Genomic DNA, 27,448 nt, shown 5'->3' with positions numbered 1-27,448 from the left:
GAAACTAATTCAGACTGAATCGGTGTGCTGGCTCATTCCTGACACAGATGTCATCCAAGAAGCCAAACCTGACGGTCGGTTTATCTCATACCTGCTGTGCTTGTTGTAAAATAACAAATCTATATGATTATAGTTTAAAGTTACGAGATAAAGTCATTGATTACTAATAAAATGTGGTATGATGTTCATCAAAGCTACAAGCTACCTCTGCTGGCACCCTGTGGCATCTGGCGCTGAATTGTTGGCGAGTGATCCTTTGGGTTGTGTGGTTTACAAGGTTTCTAAAGAAGTTTCTCGAGAATGAATCCACAGTGCTCGAAAACTATGCCTCTATCAACCAGTCAGGTTGCGTTTTACAAGCTTTCCTGCCCAGACTTATCATGAGTGTTATGGTCCTGAAACTGAGACCAAAATATGGAGTTTCATATCACACTTGAGCTGTTCCATTTCACAACAACTTTTGAGATAGTGCCTCTTATCATTTGTGTGGACACCATATGTATAAAGAATGTAACTATATGCTGCTGACAATCATGTCGTCACATTGCCTGTGCTAAAAAGCCATGTGGGGCTGTGTTGGTTAAATCATGCTTTAAAGCATAAACTGGAAACGCACCAGAATGAGGTTTGTTTTTGTTGATGATCCAGTAAATGTTATTGTGACATCTGTTTGTTTTTTTTGTCCTCATTTCTTTCATAGGTTCATTATTTTAAGAGGTAGGATGACTAAGTGTGGGTAAAGTATTAACCAGATCTATGATTTGAAGAATAAGTGCACTCCCTAATATATGTAGTAAAGATGAGTATGTGAGCACCAAAGATTTACGTCACCATTTCAGTGTCTGACAAATGTTGAAATGCGTCCCATCTCCCCCTCTGTTCCCATGTTGTGTTGTTGATTAATGGACTGAATAGTTTTAGCAGAACATTAAGATGTCAAATGAAGTTCCCCTTTGACCTTTACGTATAAAATCACGCTCCTTCTAGGAAGTCTTGCTACTCTGTATCTTGGTAACGCCCCCCGGAGGTTATTTTGGGCAGTTATTTATTCCACTACACAACCACTTGCGTCAGTCCAGCAATACCATTGGCTGAGTATGTTTCCCTGCTTGGCTGTCTTAAAGAAGACAATGGCTCAGGAGAGGTGGGTGATTCAGCAATGCCCATGATCCAGAGTACACAAAATGGAGGAAAAAAAAGATTGTAAAGTCCAAACGCTGATCTTAACCCAAACTGTATGTAACTACAGGGGTCCAACAAAGAATGGCCACGCATCATACTGATGTCTTCGGAAATTTATTTCTCTCTCTCTCTCTCACTCTTATTGTCTTCAGACACCGTGAAAACTGAAGAAACACAAAGTATACAACATAAATGTTTTGAGCTTTTCAGTCTCTCATATCAGTGTCCATAAACAGTCTTGTGCAAGCAGAACAGAAAAATGCACAATAATGGATATCACAAAAATGTCCTCTCATTACCAGTGTAGAACACGTATGCAACATTATACAAACAATATACATGAAACCATACCGTGTGCGCCTCTTGGACCACATGCAGAATAACATTAACGCTGAGGCTGTAGATGCATCTGTAGCCACGTATCCATGCTAGCTCCACAATGCCGTGATTGTGCTCTCAACCAAACTCTGGTCATGTGACAATTACAAACTTTACCTCATACAAACTTTACAGCACTTTACATATTTAACAAACCCATATTTTGTAATCACATATTTTAGACATGTTTTTTAATTAATGTTACACTTTTATCATCTTATCTTGTAAATAAAAGAACTAAATTAAGCATGAATCTATCACAGAAACATGAAATAACCAACTTTATTTTAACTGTCTCAGGGACAGTTACACTGTAAACCTCTGGCATGTCCACCTAAAATTATGATGATCTGAAACAGGTTTTGAAGTGGTCTCAAAAGCAGATACAGGAAGGGTTTGATGGATTGTTGCAGGATTACTAAATTAAAGAGTCCAGTCTTTGTGTGGTCTGATCCAGAAATCCTGGTTAATCCAAAAGCTCATAACTTTTTTGTAAGTGATAGAGTGACCAGATAGCACCGAAGCCACGTACTTTGTAATTGTCTTTTAATATTTGTCGTGACAAAGCCAGGTTTTTAGTCGCATCAACAGGGGAAACTTAGAAATGAACACAGCTGGAAGCTTTGTGGTGGTTTAAGTTCAGTCAAATGCTAGTTTATTTGTTCAAATTAAGTCTCGCAAGCCAGCTGAAACACCTGAAGGTTATAAAGAGATTGAAAGAGGATGGGATGGATCAAAAGCAAGGCGTGGAAAGGGACACTCAGTTCTTGTGATTCCAAAGTATTACAGCATGTTAGAAGGAAGATGGTAGATGCACTGTTAACAATTTTTGCAGGCTTTGATTAAAAATCTCTTTTTAGGAAAAGCTTGTTTGGATTATTTCTTATTTACCTTACTTTGTGCAATGGGATAAACGCTATGTGCAGAGTTATTAGGCAAGTCATAATTCCCATGATTCACTTTATTGTGTAATACTCTCAATCCAAACTCAAAGTTTAACAATATGAAAGTGAGTTTTGTTATCTTTAGGAGGAATATAATTATGCATATTATCTGGACATAATAAATTACAGAGAAGATTTTTTTCCAAACTCTCATCCTTATTCTCAATTTTATACAGCGTGTGTATATAAAACCGATGACGTGGTATGTTGGTTTCTTGAACCATTTGGAAGCAGCTCGGCCTCCGAAATGTGTCCAAAGATCCTCATTTGGTCATTTTTGAGGCTTCTGCTGGCCAAACAGTGGGCTGCTTGAAAAACGAAAGGGAGAAAAATCTAAATGTGACCATTTTCATCACTGTGGACATGTTGTCAGCAGTAGTTTCTCCCTGTTCATTTTCCACAACACCTCTGAAATGTTCTTGGCCCATCAGCCTGTAAACAGTTGCCATGTTTCAGTAGTCTTTACCTTGGCATTTTGGCATTTAGTAGAGCTGAGGGACAACCAACAGAGTCAACAAAGTGCTCTGCAAAGCTGGTAATGGTGTGGGTGTGGAGCCCGACTCTCCGACAGCGGTTTCAGAAAGGATGCAATCCAAGTTGCAGTCAATACTGAACAACCGTTCACGCCCTCTCCATCGTCCACTACATCTTGTGCTGATCAGCCACAGGAGCGTGTTCAGCAAAACACTCATTCTCACACGATGCACCGCAAAACACCACTTGTATTGTGTGTGTTTGTATTGTGTGTGTGTGTAACTTTTCACACTAAGAACTTTAGTTTTACTTCTTCTTTTTTACATAGTTTACATTTTTATCGTTCATATTTTCTTTTTTCTGACCTTTTTCCAGTTTGCGGAGACATCCACGGGCAGTTCTTTGACCTGATGAAGCTGTTTGAAGTAGGAGGCTCACCAGCATCCACGCGCTACCTTTTCCTGGGGGACTACGTTGACAGAGGGTATTTCAGTATTGAAGTGAGTCTGTATATTTGTTTTTGTCCTCACCAGGGCCTAATCAAGTGTGACACACGCCATGTGTTCGGCTGAAGCTGTGTTTATTAATAGCTTTCTCTCAGCGTAGATCAAATCAGGCTGCAGATATTGTAGTGGTAATAGGCTTTTGTAATAATTTCAAATGTGCCTTGGAAAGGAAATGTCAGAGTGAGGCTTGGAGTTATATATATATAGAGAGAGAGATATTTTAAAATAAAGCAATATACAGATATTTAATCTGGGAATTTGCCTATATGTGTATATGGCCTGAAATATTATTCTTTTATTAATAAAAGAATAATGTGTTGGCGTGTGCCATGAGCACAAAATGCAGAACTACTTTTATTGTACCACTCTGTAAAAGTGACACGATGTGACTCGATGGTTTTATGCTTCCAGCCTCTTAGAAATATGACAAGCTAACAGTTTCCTGCTTTCTTTTGTTCTGCTTTGTTTCAGTGTGTGCTGTACTTGTGGGCCTTGAAGATCCTTTACCCCAAAACACTGTTTTTGCTGCGTGGGAATCACGAATGTCGACATTTAACAGAGTATTTCACATTTAAGCAGGAATGTAAGTAACGCTTGTGCACTTAATGTTTAACCTTTTGATATAAAGCGAGTTAGCCTCTGAAGCTCTGCACGGGGAGGGAGCAAATTGAGTTATCCTTGCTAAAAAGCTGTTTATTATGTGTGCAGTTCAGCCACTGACCTCAAATGTTCACTTAAAAGCACACTCTGGCCCATTACAGGATTCAGCCTTTATATTTGTACATGTCAAAACTGTTTCTGTTGGACTCGGACGAGATGGGGGGGGAAAGCCCAACGAAACCCAACAAAAGGGAAGTTTTTGGAACTGCGGAGAGCCTTTCCGTCCGAGGCCAGTGAACTTCCCTGATGTATGAGAGCGCCGTTGTTTGACTTGGCATCCTCTGTTCTCCCTGCCCCGTTTCTCCCCATGACAGGTAGAATTAAGTATTCAGAGAGGGTGTATGACGCATGTATGGACGCCTTCGACTGCCTTCCCCTGGCTGCACTTATGAACCAGCAGTTCCTGTGTGTACACGGAGGACTATCTCCAGAAATCACAAATCTCGATGACATCAGGAAAGTATGTGTCCGATTTTTTTTTTTTTTTTTTTTTTCCCCCTTAATTTTAATAAAGCTACAGTCCTGTGTTTTAGCATGCCATAACAACATTGCTTGCAATGAGTGAAGTTATTCCTCCGGATCTGTGTGCAGACGTGGACACGGTGGATTGTAAGCAGCAGTCTGGTCCTACCTCTGATTAAAAAATGTTGACGAGTCAGATCCAGCTTTCAGACTAATTCAATAATTCTAAATGGATTTTGTGGCTGCAATCAGAGGGCATGCATAATAGAATTTTCTCTATTGAAGTGTCCATCATGCTACCCATCCAGTAATCCACGAGCTTTTGTTGGAGAAAGAGCTACTCTTGCCTGAAAGCAAAGCCATTTATGTTCAGCGCTCGTAAAGAACGGCTGCCAGTTTTTGCAAGTTTTTTCAGGCCTTTCCTTGAAAGATCCTTCCATGTCCTGAAAGACAAGTGGTGTCTTTTGACACGTCACCCATATTGTGTTACCTCGAATGCGATTTAAAATCCCTTCAGCAGACATGTTACTTAATTATGACCATAGCTGTAGTCGCCAGCTCGGCTATCGCAGAAGAAGCAATTTCTCCGCAGCAGTGTGAAGACTCCGTGTGTCATATTTCCATTCGAGCAGACTGACGGGAGTCTTGACTTTTTCCCTTCCACAGCTAGACAGATTCAAAGAGCCCCCTGCATACGGTCCAATGTGTGATCTGCTGTGGTCCGACCCCCTGGAGGATTTTGGGAACGAGAAGAGCCAGGAGCACTTCACGCACAACACAGTGCGAGGCTGTTCCTATTTCTACAGGTGAGTGTGTTCTGCGTTGATTCACAGTCATGTGATTTATTTATTTATTTGTTTTTAAGACATTTGTGTGTGTGTGTGTGTTTGTTTTCTTTTTGGATTCCAAGTAGCTGTCAGAAGGAAAGCAGCTTTAGTTTAGAGTTACATTCATCTGCAAGCCAACATTGTTTTTGTTGGAATCGGAATTAAAAACAAGATGTTGTTGCCGGTATTTTAGAAACTTTCGGTGCTCTTATTCCGCTTAGTAAAACTAAATAACCTGATTAGTTTTACTTTGTGGTTTTTTTTCTCTAAACAAAATATTTGAACTTGGAGGGGTGAAGGAGGGGGAAAAGAGTTAATAACTTCTCTCCTCCCATCCCACAATGCTCACGCCTCTGCAGCATCTCAGCTGTGAGACGGTTGTTAGAGCGCGCTGTGCAATTGAGAAATCACAAAGACTCCTCCCTAGACTGTCGCCAGTATTTATGTAACCCACATTACCTTCAATTGAGCTGAGTAACTGAACAAACTGAGGAAATGCTCGGAGCGAGCGGCTCGCGCTGTCACAAAATGTAATGAACTGGCACATTACCACGAGGCACAGTCCCGCTTCTAAATGCGCTCGGCACTCCCTCCACTCATTACGGCCTGAGTGATGCTTGCTTCGCCCTGGCGTGCCTCTGGCGAGCAGCAGAAGTCGTTGGAGATGTCCCCAGACTCCTAATAAGCATTTTCTCATTTTCTTTTTTTTTTCCCAGGTGTTTCATAACTACTTACTTAATAGTATTTTAATGCCCATGATGCTCAGAGAACGACTGAGTCTCGATATTGCAGATCAACAAGTGGTTCTGCGTTAAAAGAATATTTTGCCCACGCGTGTAGTCACCAAAAATGTAAGCTCTGTGGCCTTTTTGCCTCATCGACAGATCCGATCACATGTTTGTGTTGTATCAGCATCCCAGTTAACCTTCTGCCACTTCGCTCAGAATTCCTCTGGAGTCTTTCTTTCATCGTTGTCCCCTCGACTCCATCTGCCCAGGGGATTGCTGCTAATTGGCATCACATTGAGTTTCAGGATTTATGAGACGGTTTTAGCCAGACCGGGAGAGAGCCATTCCTCAATACTCCTCCCCAAACCTATCGGCTTCTTTAACCCCCCCACACCATCGCCACAGGCACGCTCGTAACACTTTTACAAACGGTATTCAGGCGTGAAATTGCACATGTTTGAGATACGGCTGCTTTTTACAAACGCCTCCACTCGGTAGTGTGTATGAATAAGCCTACAGTGGATGTTTAAAAAAGCAAAAAACATCTGTAATCAGTTCATATAAACAACTTTAAAGCTTTAATTTTAACCTAGCGAACGAGTTCCTCTTGGATCGCACATGGCGAAGTAATTTCTTGTACATCTCTTCTTGTTGTCCAAGGAGCACATTAACATCTGTGCCCCGTTGTTGGACAGATGGGAGACGATCTAATCTCAGAACGCAAACTGCCAAAAGACAAATTAGGCCAAAATGTGTCTCGACTACCAAACAGCAGCATATGGCACGTATCTACATCTGCTGGAGGAAATCAAGTGAGAAATCAAACATTTATTTCTAATTTCTCGTCCCTTGTAAAGAAAAACAAACTCATTGCGTCGTTAATTCCTTCATGGCATCTGCTCTCTCCTTTCACATGACTCCCAGCAGAACGCACGGGTTCTTGTGTCTACATGCGCCGCGATTGTTGATAGATTTCTCCTAATGCCTTCACTTTTAATAATTAATCTCTGCAGCGAGCGTGGAGCAAGACATCCAAAAAAACAGCCAGTCAGATTAACGCTTGCTTGTATAAATTTGCTTGATAATGACCGTGTCCCAGAAGGACTGTACAATAGGAAATGCAAATGTAAAGCTGCAAAACGCTTCTCTGCGGATCACACTTGAACAGAACTCCACAACAGCTTATCAGAGCCATTATGAAACCTCAGCGGTGCTTTGCGTTGATTATAGAGAAGTCTAAAAAGCTATTTTAAAATCAGCAGGTTTCGTCGTGCAGCAGTTGCTGAGGAAAATGTCTCGTTTGGTTTTGATTGCAGCGTGTGGGTGGTGTTCATTGTCGGGCAGAGGTGTCGAGCTAGGATTACAGAACCTAGTTTAAAATCCAGCCTGTATTTTATTCAAGAACTTAATATTACTTCAGTGAATCAAAGAGATTTGAGCATTCAGGGGTGTTCATTTCTTGGTGCACTTTTGTGTTTTTAACTTCTGGGTTGAATAAAAAGCGAGAAAAACTAATTGGGGTGTAGAGACGGGGCCCAGAGAGATGGGGATTTGAAGCAGACTGACAAAAAGCATTTCTAAGTAACCGAATTGTAGCAGTGATTTTAAAAAAATTGAGAAGGATGTTGTAACCCAGAGTAGAAGAAGAAGCGGGCAGCTGTTGCGCAGCGCCTGGGGACCAGCTCCAGATGTAAGCCTCGGTCAAGGGCGCGACGACAGAACATCCAGCCTAGTTTTTGATGGCAGGGGAAGCTGGAGCTCCACACAAAAGGGCCCTGTCCTTTTAACATCACGAATGATATTTCAAATGCTCTCATCTAATTAACTTCTGCGGCTCGCACAGGGCTGTAAAGTGGCTTGAAATTTCATCTGCATAGCCGCAAGATGCCAGGGGAGGAGAGGAAAAAAGAGAAACCTCTTGAATTTCGCCCCTGTTACTGTCGAATAAATCCTCCCACACTGAAGCGTTTCACATGTTGCGCGTCGGTGCCACTCATTTATTGCGAGTTGTCACTCACTTTGCGAATCGTGGGTTTCTTTGAAATGAACAAAACCTCGGCGTCCACTGGGGTTTTATTTTATTTATTTAATTTTTATTCACGCGGGGTTGAAGCATCTCTCAAATGTTTGACGGGAAGGCTGTTTTTCAAGAAAACCTATAATGAGATCATTGTTTTTGTTCTTTTTTTTTTTTTCTTAAAAAAATAAATAATCTCGAGGAAAGGATAACCGGTGGAAGCTGGCGCTGCAGGATGGCAAACTGCAGAGAAGATCTCTGAAGCCTTATTGTACTGCAGTATGCTGGCAGTAAGGGTTTTAGTCATGCTGCTCACAAACTGAAAGATCAGCTCAGGCATGAAACAATGCCCTGCTTTTATTCCTTAAAGTATTTCGCCGTGTGTCACTCTGTAAAATAAAATCCAGCATTTGAAAATGGTCGCACTCCTCTTATGTTCTGAACCTTTTTTGAGAAATTAAGTGCATTATTGGTGATTATATGAGGTATGAGTTATCAAGCCTTCGCTCAGGAAGTGAAAGAGCCTGCTTTAAATTTCAGGTTAGATGTTAAGATCACCTTTAAAGGCTTTCATAATAATCTTGATGTATTTTTATTCAGTGTGCGGCTGGTTTTAGAGCTTGGCCACTGTTTCCCTGGGCACAATCAATAAAGAGCCATGACTTATTTGGTTTTTCTATTGATTGTCCTTTCTTGGTCTTTTCTTGACATGTGAGTAAACCAAATACCTCTTTTATTCAACAGCTACCCTGCAGTCTGTGACTTTCTACAACACAATAACTTATTATCTATCATCCGGGCCCATGAAGCACAGGATGCTGGGTGAGTGCTGTGGTATTTTGTCTTTTCTCATCCCACTGTCACACAGAGCGATTCAGACTGGGGTATTAAATGAAAAGCCTTCCCCTGGTACCTAGGGGTTTGCTCCAGTCTGTCTGGGAGCAAGTTCAGGGCAGCCTGATCTTTGAGAGGAGCCACGTTAATCCAAGAAATGAAAAAGAAACCTCCGTGAGGAGCGAGCTGGCCAGATGTGAAGCGACAGGAATGATTCACGCAGCTCGCGGTGCGGTTTAAAAAGTGTTGCGCATTTCACATTTAGACACCTTTACAATTTTAACTACCCAGCAAATTGTTTTGGCACAGCAGGAGGTGTGATAAGCATTTCATCAGGATTTCTACAAAAATAAAGCCTCTTTGAAATGTTTTTGTTTTTTTAACACTGCCAGGTGGGTGGATGTGTCAAGCCGATCTTCCTCTAAGCAAGGTTAAGACAGTGGGAGGCACAGCAGCAAAGTTGTTTACCATTGCACTCCCACTGGGTGGTCACATGGGACACCTTGGCCCTCAGTTGAGATAGCTGCCCCAAGACACCTCAGACCACACATCATTAAGTTAATGGCTCCCTTTTAGACTTAATTTGCAATACCCAGTGAATATGCAGATTTTTTTTTTATGGCTGCAGTCTGTGGTCTAATAAATCGTCTAGGCTAAAACATGAAGCTTTAGTCCATTCCAGATATAAATACGTAGCATTCCCCATCATCAGTAGCTGTTAGTTGCATCAGACTACTCAGAACTTGGGACTTTAGCAAAGGGATTTACTCTCTGGAGGCACAGTGAAATATTAGGCAATAAAAATTATCACTACTAATCAATCTCAAGGGTCAAATGCAGTTGAGTAATTCATGAATGAATAGTTGAAATGTTAACTGATGCTTCTCCCTGGAACTTCACAGATACCGCATGTACAGAAAGAGTCAGACCACTGGCTTCCCGTCCCTTATCACCATCTTCTCAGCACCTAACTATCTAGATGTCTACAACAACAAAGGTAAGAGCGTGGAATTTGTCGTAATCAGTCTACTGCGGCTTGTAGCTTTTGAATACCAGATTGTGACATGTCGTTTTATGACTTGCCTAAGGCGACATAATATTCACTGTCAAGTCGATCCAGGCTGTAGAGTTGTTAGTGTCAGATTTGTTAAAGATGAATGACAGCAGTGTCTCAAAATGCTTCGAAATCACTGCAGGATGATTGTAGATATAACTAATATTATGATTTTTTTGGGGAGGTTATTTGTGAAGAATTGCTCTACATTCATAAACTGTATAAAAAGACAGACGCAGCTTCTATATCTGATAGGGCTGCCACAAACGATTATTTTGATAGTCGACTAGTCACCGATTATTTTTGCGATTAGTCGACTAATCAGATCATGCGTCCATTGGACGTAAAACGTACAGCTTATTGCACCAGCACCACTCGAGCATCTCACACTTCTGATAATCAGCTGTCTGCTTGACGTTTATTCAGCTGTGTAAAAATTATAACTTTAATCTCAGCCAAACCGATTTACTCAGGAACAAATAAAATACTAAAAAAAGCCAAACGATAACATTTTAAGTTATCTAAGTGACTTATATATCATGTTTAACCTGAGTAGCGAAAGACAGCAGGGGGGTTTGAAAACGATTTGCCGGGAGTCCGGTGTTCTCACGGCGCTAGTGACCTAGCCCCCGGTTAGCTATCGAGCTAGTGGGTAACAGACGTCTCCGAAAACGTCGGAGCGCTTTTGAAAATATGCGGTGTCTTGATAAACTGAGCAGATATTTGAGGTTTACACAGCTACATTCTCGCCTGAAAATATGTTAAACGTTTATTTTGTGACCCAGAAAGTATAATAAGAGAGTTAAAACTAACTAGCTGCCGCCATTGTTGGAAACTGAGCAGGGCCGCGCTATGAATTCTGGGATAGGTTGGGCCACAAAGCGACCCATCCTTCAAATCTGGGGAAATGAAGGGCGCGTTTGTCGGCCGCATTTGTCGGAGTCTTTGAATTTGGACAGTCTTCGACGTGTCGCTGTAAAGTAATCTGCCTACAAATGCGGGCACAGGAGGATGCGGTTCCTAAATTTGGACACAGCTACGATACCGGACACCGCCTCTTCTTCTTCGAGGTTTAACGGCAGCTGGCATCCTCGTACATGCAGTGCTGCCATCTTCTGTTTCAGTCCGTTATTACACTCTTAAATCCTGCTATTATTCCTGCGTCTTTTGGGATCTTACAAAGCTTGAAACGATGCTTCGACTATTAAATTAGTCGTCGACGATTTTAATAGTCGACGTAATCGTGACTAGTTGACTAACCTTAGAGGTTTTTCTGAAATGAGTGGTTTCTGTCCTATTTCAGGTCTACTTTTAGTTTGTGAGGGTGGTCTCTGCCTATGTGGCCACCCTTGGAAAAACCCAGAAGCTATTCTAGTGGTCATCACACGACATCTATATTGATATATATTCCAATAGAGAACTACTCTTCCTTGGGTCAGTGGTGTACACAAAAGTTGGTTTGCACTAGAGATGGACCGATCCGATATTACATATCTGTATCGGTCCGATACTGACCTAAATTACTGGATCGGATATCGGAGAAAAATAAAAAATGTAATCCGATCCATTAAATATCACGAAAGCACCTCACAAAACTTGCAACACACCGTAACTCACCTCAGAACGTTAGCACGTCGGAGCAGTATGCATCACGTGATAGAGCGGCTGTGGCATGCGGGACCTGTGGTGGTCTGGATAGCATGTGGAGCTTCGCTAGCAACCTGGCATTTCATCTCCGACAAAGTTATCCCGAGAGAAGTAAAGCAAGTGTGTAAGTCCATCTCTGAATGTTTGTAAAGCATTCCCACGTTAAGCTTAACGAGCGACTGCCTCTCGCTCTCTGGCTGCTACTTCAATCGTGAAACTGCTTAAATGATCAGCTGATCAGCTTTTCTGTCGTGAGTCCGTCTCTCTTGTTTGTTTTTGGTCCACTTTGCACCAGAAAGAGGAAACCAGCGGCTGAACAACAGCAGCACGTTTAAGCTTGATCAGCTGTTGTTAGAATTTATTTAATATTACTTTCTACTCCAGGATCTTTTTCTACGTAGCTGACGGCTGGTAACTGTGCAGGGGCGGATCTAGCAAAGTTTAGCCAGGGGGGCCGATAGGGCATTAACTGGGAAAAGGGGGCACAAAGACATACTTTTCTTTCTTATTCTCATTTAAAATGTCGAGCTTTTAATAAATAATTATCTGACACCCAAAGTTTTAATTTGATGTAAAATGAATAGAAGTCAATTACTGTATATAGTGACTATTAAGTCTAATATATATACCCTAGTAAGCTATAGTACTTTTTACTTTGGGAAGGTACCATCTGTGCAGTCTGCAATTTTGTTGAAGAAAGATGTTGAATCTATTTAATATTTCTTGAAAAATAATTGATTTCTGTGCATTTTTTTTTCACACTGCATCAAATTAAGGTTGATTACGTCGATTAAGCATCATGAGGTGGAACGTGAGGGGTGGTTCCCTATTTTTTATTTATTTATTTTTGTTGTTGCTGGGAGTTGGAACCCTATTAGTTAGGTTGCTTAATATTTACGCTAAGTACTCTTTAAAATACCAGAATAGGGAGGATGGTGTAGGTCTAAGTTTATTAGATTGATCAGTATTGCTGAACTATGAAATATTTTTTTTGTATACAGGTATAACAGAATAGCTTTAGTGTAGTTGTTGTTTTAAACTTGAGTATGAACTTGCAGACTTGCAAAATGCAGCAAGATATTTTAAAAAACAGTTTTGTTGATTAAAAAACACTATATCGGATTCATATCGGTATCGGCAGATATCCAAATTTATGATATTGGTATCGGCAGATATCCAAATTTATGATATCGGTATCGGTATCGGACATAAAAAAGTGGTATCGTGCCATCTCTAGTTTGCACTATTTGTCCTGTGCAACATTGATTTTAGTCTGGTAGTTTTGGGGAGGGAGCTGGTGTGAAGTGGCCTGGTGCCGCATCACTTGGCACCTAGTGACGCCCGATGCTGTGCTGCGGTGCCTGCACTGAGATGGGCTCGCCTTTGTGCTGTGAGTCAGCACTTTTCCCCGAGAGAACAGACAGTATCTGCTTTAACTGTGGGGGCACGTTTGGAATGGTGACATCGGTGGGAAAACCACAGGAAATGGGAAGGAAAGAGTGACGGGGGCTAGTTCGTGCTGTTCTGCAATGCCTCTCTTGATGAAATGCCACATCACCGCAGTGGTTATTACACATGTGAGGGCTTTCCTATTTGCAGGTGTGTGCCATCTTTGGTGAGACATTAGGTTACGTTTGTTTACTTTTTTTGGAGCTGCCTCCTTCCCTACACAGTGAAGATGGTGAAGAAGTGTGGCACTGTGCCTTTGTTTATTATTAGAAACCTATTTGTTCCATGCCAACTAATCTTCCTAGGACTCACAGTCAACACAGCACAATCCAAACAAACAAAGTGATGTGAAGCACGTGTTTGGGTTTTTGTTTTGTTTTGCTTTTTAATTCTGGTAACCAATTGCCCGGAGAATCGTTTAAGTCTTCTGGAGATCATAATGGAACAGCCGAAATATCAATTTTTCTTCCCGATTTTGTCTCAACGCTTCTTTTAGACGTAGCTGGTGGATGTTCAGCTGATTAAAATACTACCCAGGGCATTGGTGGTTATCAGACAGAAAAGATTGCTTTGTGTTGTTTCAGAACTGACTTCATTTAGACATAAAAATATATCTTCCCCCAGAGTACATGCTTTAAAAAAATAATAAAATAAAATACAATTTCTCAACATTTACTCTCCGTTGCAAAACGATGCACACTTTTTGACTAAATCCATTTTCTTAATGTAGCTACAAGCAGTAATGAAGGCAGCCGTGCAGTTCAGTAGAGCAAAGTCGCGATGGAAATGTGATCTAATCCTGTTAAAAGCTGAGCAGTAAGCACTGATATAAAAAATGCTTTTTTGCTCATTACAGAAAGTTACCAGAGACAAGAATTACTTATAGATATTAGGTTAAATCCATTTTTTTGCAACTTGCTGGTTTTTATTTCGTTTTTTAGTTTTTCGCTTGGTTGTAACAAACACTTTCTAAATTTTCAGTACAACAACTAACGTGATGCTGGGCCATCTGTGTTAATTTTAGTAAAAATGTTTCCTCCTTAAAAAATAAAATAAAAATGAATTGTGACCTTTCAGTCTTCAGTGGGTGTAAACCAGTTTAACAGTCTGTGTCGTGAAGTTTTCTGCTTGATCTCAGGAATCTTAGTGTTTCGTATCTAAAAACTGGCCGTCGGCTGTTGTTCAGAAGTCTCTATATAAACACTCTTCTAACCTCCACCTCTGATGGTGTTGGATGGAGACCTGGATAAATTAAGGGACTGTTATAAATCACTGTCGGGTTTTTAAAACTTCACAAATATGAGTGGGGAAAGGGAGTAGTTCCCAGCCACAAAGAATAAAACACTCCAACTTGAAGGCTCTGAGATTTCATATCAACACTAAAGCACATTACTTAGCTCCTATTCACTTGGCATCCACTTGACAGTTACACAAGTCCGTGAAACGATCCCACATTCCTGTTGATGCTCTTAACGAGTGCTGTGGGTGGGGTTCATTGGTAGAAGTAAAGCCCCTGTAATGAATTGCTGTGCTCTTAGCTTCATGCTGGAGCTCCACGCACACTGAGCAATGGCCCTGTGATTGATGGCCAAACGAGTGGGCGCATAAATTTTAAAGAGGAGGGAGGAGGCATCGGCAGCTCCCATCAATCCCGCGTTAGGGGGTGGATGGATTAACCAATGATACCTCTCCACGTGGGGGTAAAAAAAGAAGAGAAGTGCTCCTCCTATCAGAGAGGTGGACGATATCTGAAGCAACACAAACTGACTCCTTTCCCAAAAGTAGACTGAACTCACTTGAAGGCTAGTTAGACTGACGAACACATGAATTAGGACTTAATTCTATAAATTCCAGCTTTAGATGCCACCCCAGCCCTCAGTCCTCCTTTTTTCATTGAGTGTCAGATGCTGACCAGCTGTCCATCACTGCTCTGACCCCTTCAACCCTTCAGTAAAAAGTGACACAGGCAGTTGCAACATGGCAGAGGGAGGCTGTGTGAAATGAAAACTCAGCAGCAGCAGTGATTTTGCAGTTTTCACTGTTTGATCTTTCTCGGTTTGGCTCCAGAAGTGACTGCAGTGGGGGGAGAGAGTGATGGAGTAGGGTAGATGGAGTGGGTGTAGTTGGCAGTTGTACACTTGTGCTTTTGTATTAATGGAGTGCTTTGTGCTGCATCATTATTGACCGGTCCAGAAAATCAGCAACTAAGCCCGAATGGTTATGTTTCTTAGATTGAAGTAAAGCTAAACGACAGTGGTGCTGCACGAGCTGTTTACATGAAACATTTACTTCGTCCACGACGACAGTTAAAGGTTGTTTGATCCATCTCGCTCGTGTCGCTTTCCTTCCTTCCTGTTTTCCTTTCAATTAAACAGAAAGTACCTGTTGACATCTCCTTGCAATTAATTACATACAATACAAACTGGAAAGTAGGACAATGAGTGGTAACATCAGCAGATGCATTGTATTGTAGGACAGTTCAGTTCATGCATGGATTAGAGCCAAAGTGGAGCAGATCCAGTATGGCTCCAGTTCACCGAGACGTCGCACATCGTGAGGACACACTGTGATTCGTGAGTTCTTCAGCTGTACACGGACAGCACAGACCAATTACGCAGCAGTCACTTTGATATGAAATGTTAGGCGGACATTGCAAAGGTTATTGATGAAGGTTGTGTTCTGTTTAGTTCAATAGCCTCAGTTGTTTGTGATTAGTACCGCCTCTTTCCCCACCATCTCATACCAAAATGACTGCTCTAAAATCTTTTCAGTCCCTGCAGTCCACGCGTGTGGCGTCAGCTTCTAAATGGCTGGTGTGAAAAGCTAACCCAGTGCAACTTTATACGCGAGGCATTAAAGGCAAATATGTAGTCAGCACAGAGTGTCGGAAGGACAGCGGGAATCTCCCCCTGGTCTCAAAGCAGATTTAACAGTCTTCGTTGCCAGGGAAACCTGCTGGAGGCACTCCCTTATGAATAATGAATGAGCAGGCGTCTCTCTGCAATATCTGTGTTACCGTTGCAGCAGGCTTGGCCTCAGCTGCCCTATTATCTGCCGTCGGAGCAGCAGAGCCCTCTAGTGGCTGTCATGCAGCATGCTCTGGCAGTGGACACAGAACTCTGAGCTGGTCCGTGCGAGCTTAAGTGACTTCCATCGTATGAAAAAGCTGCATATAATTGTGTTTTGCAGTGATGAGGAAAATAAAGTGCTTTAATGTCACCCTCATCTGCCCTGACAATACAGATGAGGGCACTGAATACATATTTGTCTCTAATGCCTCTTGTATTTTAAAAAAAGAAGAAAAAAAAAGCCTGAACAAGTGTGTTTGTTTGGTACGAGGCAGGTTGCTGGGTGTCTCTGTTCCTTTAAAAGGAATCTGATTTGAAGGAGCGACAACAGGGGAGCTGACCTTCTCCCCCGCTCTGCCTTTTTCCCTCTGGGCTTCCATGGCTGCATTCAATCAAGTGCCTCAACGATGTTTATGCAGTATGTGATGTTTATGCAATGGCTGCCCACGTGTGCGATTGCTTTCATGCACGCCAACGCGCAGGGATAAACACCCACAGCTCCGTCTGAGTGGACCGTGTTGTAGCAATGCAGCGCTGTTCTTATTCGAGCGGGTAGTAGTGTTTTGCTGATATTGATAATAATCCTGCATTAATTATACAAGTGTATGGATGTTCCCCTGCAGGAAAGTTTTCTGTTTGTATTGTGTTGCCTGGCACTTACAAGTGTTTAAGTATTACTTGAGCACCACTTTCAGTGCATACTACACACACACATTTGTATCAGAATGCTTACTGACCTGAATTGTGTTGTTCCTGAGGTAAAGCTGCCTGGATGCCAGGTTTGATGACTTGCTATTCTTGAATCTGAGAGGAGCTCAGGCAGGAAAGTCCCCCATGGTGACCCTGCCACAGTATCCGCTTTCCTCAGATCTGGGCCACCAGACTGGCCTTGTGTATTAGAGAATCTGAGGCTGCTATATACAGCATGGATATATTTATGTTTGGCAGCTCTCATGTTTTCCTCCACACCCACGTTAACACTGTCTAATCATAGGTGAGGTCGCACGGGGCACACTGTGTGGCCAGTGTTTGACAGCTGGTTTCTGTGTGCGTGGAGATCACGATTATAATGAGACATTTAGTAAAATAAACTGAGAAATATACTGTAAAATATACCAAATATGGCACAAGCAGAAATGTATACTGGTGAAATGCTGTGTCTTCTTTTTAATACCTAAGATTTACCTGGCAAGTTCATAAGGAGTGACACATACCATGCCAGCTGTGTAATCCTTTTTGGAAAAGCAGGTGCTGTCAAGCAGGCTTAAGTTAAAGACCCAACACACAGCATGTTTGTGCTTTTATTCTGCTGCTCTTCCTCCACCCTTACTGTGAACACCAGCTACCACACCCACTCAAGTCTCTCCTCTTAAATTATTCATCTGAGTAATTGAAAACCGCTGTGTATGGATTTTTTTTAAGGCAAATGTAGATTTTTGTAAATATTCTCTAAGTTTGCAAACTGAAACTGCTCTAAAAATAAGAAAAAAATAACATGTGGGTGTAACTTAAGAGTTCATAAATCGATTGCCTAGAAACTAAGAATACATACTTTCATTACAGTAATGATCATTATTGTGTCTAGTACCTTACTTTTCTATCTATTCCTTCCTTTCCTCCTCACCAGGAACTGCTTTTCTGTTAACCAGTGAAACGTGCTCGCCCTCATGAGCCCAAATGTTCCAGAGCATCGATTTTTATTTTCTCCAAACAGCAGGTTACCCTCGTTTAGATGCTTGTGCAGTTTGCTAACTTTGATTTGCAGAAATCAGTTTGTACTTTTGCATTTAAATGAGTCCTTCTGTCAAAGTGAGAGATTGGCACATGCTGACTGTGTAGATATCACCTTAAAGTGGCAAAAAAAATATCCGCCTTTTAGTCTTTGTGTAGGTATTTTGTTCTAAACCGTTTTATTCTCCATCATCTCCAGAGGTTGACTGACAGCATTTGACAAGATGTTGAGCGACGTCCAGGTTTCGGTGTGGACGTGGACGACAGTTTTGTCCACCTTTTCCTTTTTTCTTTTCGGGCAAATGGTACTCTGTAGTTATCAGTGGTTTTGCTGAATCACACCTCCGCACAGCACCTGCAGCTAATGAATCATTAACCAGGAACAGTAAGCGACTTTTAACATTGAATCCCACATCAAGTGTTTCATAATGCGACTGAATTAATTTGTTGTTTTAGGTTTGAAGAAGAAATGTTAAGGCCAGTCCCGAAATGCTTTCTTACTTCAACTAAAAGGGGGGGAAAAAAGTTACTTGTGAAGAATGCATCAGTATTCTTCCAGCGATTGCTCGGATGTTTGTTTCTTCTGTGTGTATACCATTAGCTCTTCAGCTGAGTACTTTGAGGGCTATTCTCCTCAGACCAAGTGTAAGAGCCATCATGACAGTGAAGGCTGTAAGTGGTGGTTGGGAACAGGATAGAATCTAATAATGGACCCTGGACCACAGCGAGAGCTGAGGCCTCTTTATCGACATAAATCCCAAATGTGTCATAAAATCATAAATCAAAACTTCCATTATAGGCTTGGGTGGTATCTCTTTTTTCATACTTTGCTGACATTTCATAGGAGTATATTATATTTGTTGGGTGAAGCAACCGCAACTTTCTTGAGGCAGATGGTACACGCAGCTTTGCCCTTGCTGGCGGACAGATTTTTATCAACAGGATTAAATCTAAATGCTTCCATTGGGTTTTTTTCTGTCTTTCACAGCTTGCTGAGCTCAGCTGCCTTGTTCCACCAGTAGAGACTGAGCTCTGTGCACTGCAATCCATGACCTAGGGCTGTGCGATATGACCAAAATCTCATATGCCGATATAAAACATCTCTATATAAACGATATAAATTTTCTGTAAATTCTGTGAATCTCGGGCAGCTCGACTTGCGTGAAGTGTTTCCAGCTGGGCGTCGTGTACCTGGAGTCAAGTGTTTTAACCGATGCATGAAACGATACATTTTTAGTCACAAGTTGTAACGCCCATCGTTTTCTTTGTATTTATTACACAGCGTGCTGCGGGGAAAAGCCTGCTCTAACGTTTGAGTCTAAGGTTTATTTTTTAGCACCTTTGCGTCTCATCCGTAAATACTCTGCATACTCTCTCACGTGATTCAGTTTATTTTGAAAATTCTCAACAGGATCTTGAGCTTTATTGTGAAAGGTTTATGTGGAATATAAACAAGCGGACACGCGATGGTGTTACCGTCGTTGTTGCTAACAACAACTCATAAAAACAGGCGCTTGTCCGTCCGTAGTGTGGTTATATTAAATATAAGAGAAAGAGAGAACTTTAAGAAATTAATATAGCCACTACAGTGACCATCAGAACGATGAAAAATATTGCCGTAAACAGCTTATTTTGCGACACCACGAAACAAATGATAGCGTAAAATGAAACGATAGATGTTTTTATATCGTCATCCGACATATATCATTATATCGAACAGCCCTACCATGACCCCAATACATCTCTATACCATTTCATTTATAGAGAGATGTATACTCCCTGATTTTCTTTATTTTGTGACCGTATTGAAAATTTCTACATCCCCAATTTCTACATTGTCTTGTTACATGTAGGCAGAGACGTTCTGGAAACTACGACTGTTTAATACTCTGGATTTGCTTTAACATCTTTCCTTTTTTTTCCCATCCCCAGCGGCAGTGCTGAAGTACGAGAACAACGTGATGAACATACGACAGTTCAACTGCTCACCTCACCCCTACTGGCTGCCCAACTTCATGGATGTTTTCACCTGGTCCTTGCCCTTTGTTGGTGAGAAAGGTGAGTGTGCATGCACTACATTCAGTTTCTTTTAGTAATGAGTGAAAGCAGTTCTTCTTTTCATTCTTGAATGGCGCTTGTCCTTCTGATTTTCATGAATTGCTATTGAAAACAGCCCGGCCTTGAGAAATATAGCGTGTACACTTTGTGCCGCAAAATCACTTTGCGGTTCATACATGGGATACTTAAAGCCAAAGATTTACAAGCCAGAAACGCGCTTGTATGCAGCGTTATAAATAAGTTAGAGGTAGAAGTTGGGACGAATGGGTTTGTTTTTTAACGAGGCACATACACTTAAGGATACATAAAAGGGAAAATTGGAGGAAAGTTGGAAAATAAGTGTGTTTTGAATGTTTTGTTTGATAGTTTCCAGCGGACTGGATAATCTAATAGCAATAGGAAACTTTTCCAGAGACAAAGGCAGCAGATGCTCAATCTCTTTGATCTTAAGTGAAAGGATAGACAGTGGAGAGCCAATCTGGTTGGATTTAAGTCCTAATGCAAACACGAATCATTCAGAAATATGCTCCAACGTTGCACCATGTAGCACCCAATAAGCAACCAAAATTATGTATTGATTTCTAAATTCTTCTTGGAGCCAGTGTTTGTCTCCCTGCTTTCTTGATCAGAAGATAAACTCCAGCTTTTCTTGTCTTTCTTTGTTCTATTTGCTGATGAGCTGCAGCTCCTTGTTAAAGCAGGAGTATAATGAGCAGTTGTGAGCTCTATATATATACATGTCTATATAAAGTAAATTGCAGATAAGTAGTCCATGAAAGTTAGAAACTGCCAGACATTGGCTGTGCTTGGCATTGTCGAGGTCTGGGTTGCTTTGAAGATTTACTCTGGTTAAGCTGTGACACATCTGTGTCAATTAATCACACATAAGTATGCCATTCCTGGCAGTCTCACGAGGTCACTGATCAGCACAGCTAACTGCATGTGTGTGTGTGGAAGAGTCAATCGAGTGAACCGGAGCAGCCCAGAGTTTCTCAGCAAAGTTTTTTATTAAATATGTGTGAGATGTTTTAAAGTATGCTTCTCTTTTCTTGTACAGTGACGGAGATGCTAGTGAACGTATTGAGCATTTGCTCCAATGATGAGCTGTCAACTGAAGAGGAGCTGGACGGTAAGCTCGGTGGTTCAGTTTTCTCTGCACTTTGCCCCTGCTCCACTAGAGGGCGTATCAGACGTTCATTATTCAAAACCTCACACACACACAGACTCTTACTTAGTTTTTACATGTATGGTGTTCAGAATTTTACATGTAAAAACTATATATGCTTTAAACTATTAAACACAGAGGAACGTGACGTCTGAATGACTGAACTCGGCAGCTTGGAAATGATGACCTTAGATAATCCAGGAAATATGAAGACCCTTATAAAGTCTCAACATGTCTGTCAGTATTAAAACAAAAAATCCTTTGAGGACAGTTTTTTGAAGTGTTGTTTTCTGCTAAGTTGCTTGGTTTATCTACGCTAGTGGTGAATCTGAGTCATCTGTTTGATACCAGCTTACAGCTTATGTACACGAGATGGCCAGTTTTCCTCTGCCTGCCCCACCTCTTACTGCCAAACAGGAAATGATCTCACCAGACCCCCTCCTCCCACCTCTCTTCCTCCTCTTTCTTTGTGTTTACTAATGGTCACAGTGTGCATCGGTAAACCCAGGATATGTGTCAGGATCTCAGCAGATTTCCACCATGTCTGAGCTCCTGCACATCTAAACGCAGCGTTTCCTTTAATCTACTGATCAGGGAGCGTAGATTGAGATTTGCACAGATCATGTGCAAGACCAAATGTTGTGGTTTATAATGATTTAGAAATATTTTGGGGGGGTTTGTTACTATTTTTTCCAAATTCACAAAGAGAACCTTTCTTGCTTCATTGTGCTGTTGAAGTTGTGATTGTAAATATCATTATAGAATGAACTGGTTTTACATGTGGCTCATTTAAAAAGCATTTCATATGAGAAAAGCTCAATTCTGATTATATCGATGAGGAAATTAGCACAACTCATGCACTCGGCCATTCCTAAACATTAGTAGCTGTCCTTTAACATCTTCATTTTCTACCAACTCATTCATGCTGATTTTAGCTGATCTCATTTCTTGCCACTGCTTGTTTCTTGTTTAGTTTCGCAGCCATTTCCATGCTTGTTTTATTTATTTATTTTAACTGTTTTGACATTTGAATTGTGTTATGTTTTCTTTCTCGCTCATAAGCTCCTTTTTTGTGCCCTGTTATGATTTCAGATAATCCTTCCTATGACCCGCTCTTTATCTGCTATGGTTTCCATGGTTTTCAGTTGCCATTATGTTGATGTTTCCAACCTCACTACATATTTCACATCTTTTCTTCTCTCTCTCATTCTCTGTCTTTCCCATGATTATCTCATCTAATTTCTCTTTTTTATGTTTTCCAGAGTTTTGTGCTCAAGGCATCGCTTTTGTTTACACTCGTGCTTTCTTGCCTCTTATTTTGCCGTGCGCTCCCTCTCTTCCACCTCATTCATTCTGCAGCCATCCACTGATCTCTCTGTCCTTTCTCTTGTCTTCTCTTCTGGGGGTGTTTCATGAGAAGGACAGCTAATATATCCCCCCAAAAAAGGTACAAACACTAGCTGTACTGGTGTGTGCAGAGATGGACAGACTTTTGTTCAGTGCTTGCTCTCTGCATTTCTGAAGTCTCTAAACTAACACCTCTGTTTAAAGCACCTGCTAACACTTCTGCTGAGGCTAACTGTGGTTCTCAATTAAACCGAAAAATGGGTCAAAAGTGTTAACAGTTACCCACTCCTGTTTGAGGCCGGCCCAGAAAGGGGAAAAAGTGTTCAGAAGAGTCATGCCTTTTATCTAAATTAGTCTTTGTTGTACACAATAAATATATTCTGAAGAATGAGCAACCTGAGGATGGCAGGAAACAGATCCTCACACTGTCAGCTGTGTCCCTTACCCAGCTTTACTCCATGCATCGACTTCATTTCTGTCCCTCGTACATTTTCCAAACTGGGCCTTTGGGACCTTGAAACTGTTATTTTGCAAAAGGGGATCTTTAAAACAAAGTTTCCAGTCCAGGAAAAATCCCGTTAGTCTCCACCGCTAAAACACAGCACAGGAAAATTTAAAGAGCGTGCTTATCGAAACATGCTGAAAACACTTTGGACAAGGTCAGAGCCATTCAGTGATGGAGAACAGTGGCTTGTTTTAAAAAGGTTTAAGTGCTCTCTGGGCAAAATAATCTGTGAGAGTCAAAGGGACTGCAGCTCACAGTACGTAACACAGCCGCAGCATGAATGCACTGAATGCTGAGAATTACTCAGATGATGTGATGTGTTTATAGATGCAAACCATTTTCTGTAAACCGAACTTAAGACTCCAATAACAATGTGTTTGCATTGTATTCGTCTCCTGCACTGCTGGATAAACTAATAGTGGAGAGACGTGCTCTGTTTTGAGTAGACTCACTGAATTCGATGGTCTTTTAACGAGGATTTGGGGGATTAAAACAAACGGCACATAGACTATGCGGTGCATTGTACGCTCGACTTCCACAGGACGTGGTTGAGTTCAGATGAGTCACGGGTTGTAAGACTTTTTGCACTTTCTCAATGCAGGTGCCACAGCTTCTGCACGTAAGGAGGTCATCCGCAACAAGATCCGTGCCATTGGGAAGATGGCCAGGGTATTCTCTGTGCTCAGGTAAACACTTAAAAACAGTGTTGTTGTTGCGTTAAGCTCCATTTACACAGCCTTAGAGATCTGCGCTTGAATATATTATTAATAACTTATTAAAGTAATAAATATGTTACTTTAATATTTCATGTTACAATTGATTTCTGACTCTTTTTGTTTTGTTTTTTTTGTTGCCAACTTAGTAACATGGTTATGTAGTTATGTGACTGCCCAAAACCCATATTTTTGATGTTTTTCTAAATAAATAAAATGTTGCTCGGTTAATATTTCAGAGAGGAGAGTGAGAGCGTGCTGACGCTGAAGGGTCTGACGCCCACAGGCATGCTACCAAGCGGAGTGCTGTCCGGAGGCAAAGAGAAGCTGCAGAATGGTAAGTGTGTCACAGAGACCCCCCACCACCAGTGGATTCTCACACCAACACGTTTTCCCCTTACACAGCAGAACTCTCAACAAAGTGCAAGCTTAGTGTTTACAGAATACTGCAAATACAGACTCCTTCACTTTTCTCCTCATTAACTGTACTGGAATTTCAAAATGTTAGCATAGTTAAATGTTTCTGAGAGTGTCAGTCTTTTTTTATGTTTAGTTTAATTGTTACTAAACAGCAACAGTTGCTCCTTGTAGTTTTTATCTCCCTAAACAATGACAAACACATTCAGCAGATTTTTATTTATTTTTTAAATTTTTTTGTGTCCATGTGTCCCCTCTGATCTGTACGGAGCCCCGCAGGGGACATGGGAGAAAAAAAAAATTAAGACGGACTTTTGCGAGATCTCGCAAAACAAACTCGGGATCTCGCAAAACAAACTCGGGATCTCTCTTGCCGGGAGGAACACTGCTTTCCCGGCACATCGTGCCTCGACCTCCCGGTCGGCTTCAAACCGGCGTCCGAAGAATGCGGCTAAAACTTTTGCGAGATCCCGAGTTTGTTTTGCGAGATCTCGCAAAACTTTTGCGAGATTTCGCAAAAGTCCGTCTTAATTTTTTTTTTTCTCCCATGTCTCCTGGGGGGCTCCGTAGATCTGGCATTAATACGCTCTCTTCCCGTCCTATTCTTTCACTGTATTCCACTGGGTTTATCTCAAATATTACCTGTATCTTTTTCTTTCTCCTTTCTCCCTAGAAACTGCAGGTATAATCAATTGTGCAAGTATTCCATTGTGTGTTGTTATTTTTTTCTTTGTGGGAAAAGATAAGCGTTCAGTTCACTCTTTCTCATGTGAAATTTCAAATGCTCCCTCAATGAGTTTGGCAAGCTGCCGCAGCAAGGAGATGAAGGCTTTTTTGGAATCACCTTTACGCACGCTTTAATTGGATACAAACGTTTACAGCGCTGATCAGATCTGAGCGCTAGCAGAGAATCTCAGCAGTGCTCTGTCAGAATAGACTCAGGTCTCTGTGAATCAAGGGATAAAACTGTATCGACACTAATAAGTGTAGAAAAAGGGATAGCTGCCATCTGCCTTGTCATTCACCAAGTAAAGCAGAAATCCGGTAGACTTCCCTCTCCTCGCACAGGTTCTCACCCTACATCAGCTAGCACTTTCCTGAATACACAAAAACATCTGTAGCATAGTGTTAGTAACCTTTAAATAATGATGATGATAATAATAAAGGTTTAATCATGCTGTACAGTATGGTGTACAGTACTTTAGCACACTTAATCATCAAACTGTTTGTTTGGTCCTCGTGTAGCATTACCTACTTAGCTACTGGTCATACCACACTAAGGTAGCAGCAGTCGTGCAGGTCTATGGATCTCAGTAAGATTGTGTTTTATTGCTTAATAACACCCCTTTTCGTTTCTAATGTATAAAATCTTATTGAAATCGTGGAAGACTTTACTAAAGAACCACTTGAACATATTACATAACACCGTGTTCATCAACTTAGTGCGCACGTGTCCTTAGACGTGAGTCTGTCAGAAATCAAAGAGCCTCTGACTAAAGCTGTCAGTTTTGCATATCTCTGTTAGGAAGGATGCAATTATCCTGAAAGCATAGCATTCTTTCACAGTCATTTTCAGCATCTCTACTGAGCTTTTAAACCAACATTAAAGTGGACCTATCATGCTCATTTCCAATATCATGGGTTTTTTCAGGGGGTTTTTTTTCTTTCTGGGAATCAACTAAAGTAGCTCTGCATGATTCATTTTTATCATCATTTATCTTATGCTGGGCCGTGTTGCTGCCCATTAGCACATGCCCTGTCTGAAAAGAGCTGCTTGAATAGCAGGTGGGTGGGGCTTCTGTGTTGTTAGCCGGGGGAATATCTGACTCTGACCTCATTATTTGGAACTTTGACCATGTCTGATATGCCCGTCCAGCATTGGAAAACAAGGGAAAGCATCATGGGTCCCCTTTAAGTTTCAAACAGGTGTTTCTGCCGATGGCCTACATGACAATAGTGCTCTTAAGGATTAGTGTATACATTATATAAGTTCAGAGGGATTTGTTTTTGAAGCAGCTGACACTAAAGAGAACTGCGGTGAAGGTAGAGCGATGTTCAGAGATTCCTGTTACAACATTGGTAGAATCACACTGCTGCCCTTAGCACATCAGTGTGCTTCTACTCTAATGTTGACTCCATCAGTCATACTCTTTAAAGTCTCATGCTATTGTGCCCTTTTTTTAAGTATGTAGTCTTTAGTAGAATTTAGTCATTACTTTGTTGTCACCCTCGCCCCACCCCCCATCTTTGTTAAAGTTGACTCTGCAAAGTTTTATCGTGTGTTCACTTATTATCTCGAGGATGACTGTAATTGATTGGTAAGTGGCTGAAAGGTTTCCTCCCCTCACGCGTCGCAGAAGTAAGCCAGCACTTTTGATATTTATTATCAAAAGATGCTAATCCCGCAGCTGCAGATGCTACTTCATGTTGCACACAACACAACGCTAACGACGCTCCATGTTTCTGTTGTACTTCGAGCTTTTACATTAACAGTTCAGTCACGGCCAGAAAGCTCACACCTGCACGCGCACTTAAGTCCTCTCTCTGTTTTCCATTTGTCTCGTTTCGAAATGTACTCTTTTCTTTGCGTAACAGGAACACCTAATGCATCTGCAACTTGCTAAAATTGCTGTCGATGTTCATTCTTGCAGTTTCCATTTTATCTGTCACACATTCAGACCTTTTGTCAAACACATTCAAAGTACCTCAAACATGCAATCCTCTCCATGAGGTTTGCTGCTACATACGTGTATCGCCTTCCCTTTACAGATCTGGAACTAAGGCTCATCCTCTCCCCTCCTCCCCCCTCTTTCACCGTTTCCCCTGTTTGCTAACATCCACATGTCCTCTGTCATAAAATGTGGAGATGATTTTTAACCTGTGTTGTCGGCATTGGCTGTCTTTGCTGCTCATTGACTTGTTCCTGGGACAAAATGAACTCTCCTGCTCACTTCTCTCATTCATTTTGCAACCTCCCTCTTCTTCTCTTCAGCTACTATTGAAGCTATTGAGGCTGACGAAGGTAAATGGGTCTGGCTGCCCTCTTCTGTTGCTTCTCATGGCAATAGACAGGGGGCTGTGCTGGGTTTTCATCCATCTCGCTGGTGCTTGAATAGAGTGTGTTGGGTGTTTGGGCTAACAAATTGTGGCATAGTATTAACGGAGAAAAAGAAGTAAGTAAATTAGGAAATCCTGTGGTCACATGTTTGAAAGGGGAATGTCTTTCATAGCACAGATTTTATAATCACAAAGGTCATCTGTGATTTTGAGTGAGTGCAAAGC

The 27,448-nt window shown here is 41.4% G+C and overlaps 1 protein-coding gene across 4 annotated transcripts in view; it reads left to right on the top strand.

The window, feature by feature from the left end:
- LOC113018612 (protein phosphatase 3 catalytic subunit alpha) overlaps window positions 1-27,448 on the top strand; it is a 67,038-nt gene that overhangs the window by 35,192 nt on the left and 4,398 nt on the right. Inside the window, exons 3-14 of one of the 4 annotated variants that reach the window (XM_026161786.2) lie at window positions 3,354-3,478; window positions 3,956-4,067; window positions 4,459-4,604; window positions 5,273-5,412; window positions 8,923-9,000; window positions 9,915-10,009; window positions 19,894-20,019; window positions 21,077-21,148; window positions 22,605-22,631; window positions 23,638-23,722; window positions 23,989-24,086; window positions 27,159-27,188. In XM_026161786.2, coding sequence (XP_026017571.1) covers window positions 3,354-3,478; window positions 3,956-4,067; window positions 4,459-4,604; window positions 5,273-5,412; window positions 8,923-9,000; window positions 9,915-10,009; window positions 19,894-20,019; window positions 21,077-21,148; window positions 22,605-22,631; window positions 23,638-23,722; window positions 23,989-24,086; window positions 27,159-27,188 — 1,134 coding nt within the window. The remainder of the gene's footprint in view (window positions 1-3,353; window positions 3,479-3,955; window positions 4,068-4,458; window positions 4,605-5,272; window positions 5,413-8,922; window positions 9,001-9,914; window positions 10,010-19,893; window positions 20,020-21,076; window positions 21,149-22,604; window positions 22,632-23,637; window positions 23,723-23,988; window positions 24,087-27,158; window positions 27,189-27,448) is intronic. The other 3 variants (XM_026161788.2, XM_026161789.2, XM_026161790.2) reach the window with 3 other exon arrangements.

The sequence above is a fragment of the Astatotilapia calliptera genome, chromosome 3 (assembly GCF_964374335.1).
Source record: "Astatotilapia calliptera chromosome 3, fAstCal68.1, whole genome shotgun sequence".
In the NCBI taxonomy this organism is placed as follows: Eukaryota; Metazoa; Chordata; class Actinopteri; order Cichliformes; family Cichlidae; genus Astatotilapia; species Astatotilapia calliptera.
This window is presented reverse-complemented; position numbering and strand designations above follow the sequence as displayed.